The sequence below is a fragment of the Terrapene carolina genome, unplaced genomic scaffold (genome assembly GCF_002925995.2).
Source record: "Terrapene carolina triunguis isolate 2854851 unplaced genomic scaffold, T_m_triunguis-2.0 Scaffold36358, whole genome shotgun sequence".
Taxonomy (NCBI): Eukaryota; Metazoa; Chordata; order Testudines; family Emydidae; genus Terrapene; species Terrapene triunguis.
Window position 1 is genome coordinate 115 of NW_020700709.1, and position 1,091 is coordinate 1,205.

The 1,091-nt window shown below is 67.8% G+C and overlaps 1 protein-coding gene across 1 annotated transcript; it reads left to right on the forward strand.

Annotated features, from left to right (window-relative positions):
* Positions 1-336: 336 nt before the first annotated feature.
* On the forward strand, positions 337-1,085 carry LOC112121531 (HLA class II histocompatibility antigen, DM beta chain-like; the record flags this gene model as incomplete). The annotated part of the gene is made up of 2 exons (XM_024220496.2): positions 337-607; positions 835-1,085. Coding segments are annotated over exons 1-2 (522 nt in total), but the record flags the coding sequence as incomplete, so codon positions are not given.
* Positions 1,086-1,091: the final 6 nt, after the last annotated feature.

Here is a 1,091-nt window from a genome sequence, read left to right on the forward strand (position 1 = left end):
CCCGTCTGTACCCCTAGGGGCTGTGTGTGTGTGTAGGGGGTGGTTAACCCCCGTCGTTCCCAGCGTACACACCCACAGTACGGCACTACAGCCGCAGAGGAACCACCTGGATGGGGTTTAAACCCAACATCCCCTGGTCTACACCCCGGGGGCATGGCCTAGTGTGGAACCGGTCCCCATCTGTCCCCATCACCTCCCTGATCCCCATCCTCCCAATATCCTGCCCTCCCTGACCCATCCCTCCCTCACCCCACTCACGACCCCCATTGTCCCGCCCAGCCCAGCCCCTGCCCCGAATCCACTCCTGACGGCCCCGTCCCCGCAGGTGGGTTCCTGATGCACCTGGCCAGCGAGTGCCCCCTGGCAGCCGACGGCTCCGTGCTCTCGTTCAACTTCGCCTTCGTCTTCAACAAGAACCCGCTGGTGTGTTACAACGACCACGACCAGCTCTTCGAGGCTTGTGACATGGGCCTGCTCAGACACATGGCCGTAGACATGGCCGGCGCCATGAACGAGGACCCCGGCTGGCGCCAGCGCATGGCAGGGGGGCGCCAGGCCTGCCAGAGCCAGAGCCAGCGCCTCTGGAGCCGCACGGGGCAAAGGAAGAGTGAGTGGGGGGCGCAGGGCACGGAGCCGGGGTGGGGGAGGGGCTGTGGGGCTCCTGGCACAGAGCTGGGTTGGGGGAGGGGGGTGCAGGGCCCCTGGCACTGAGCTGGGGCCTGGGACAGGTTTGATGCGGGGGGATACTAGGCTGGGGGCCCGTGGGTCTGATCCCTGTGTGGTGGCGGTGGGGGTACCAGGAGCTGGTCCATACAGTGACTCCCCCCCTGACAGCGCCCCCTAGTGTCCGCATCGTCTCCACGGCCCTGTCGAACCCCGCGGGGACCGTGCGCCTAACCTGCCACGTCTGGGGCTTCTACCCGGCGGACGTGGGGGTCACCTGGCTGCGGAACGGGAGCCCCCTGGAGCCCACCGAGGACGGCCTGAGCCCGGCGCTGGCCAACGGCGACTGGACCTACCAGACCCACGTCAGCCTGCTCACCGCCCCCAAGCCCGGGGACACCTACACCTGCCATGTGCAGCACGTCAGC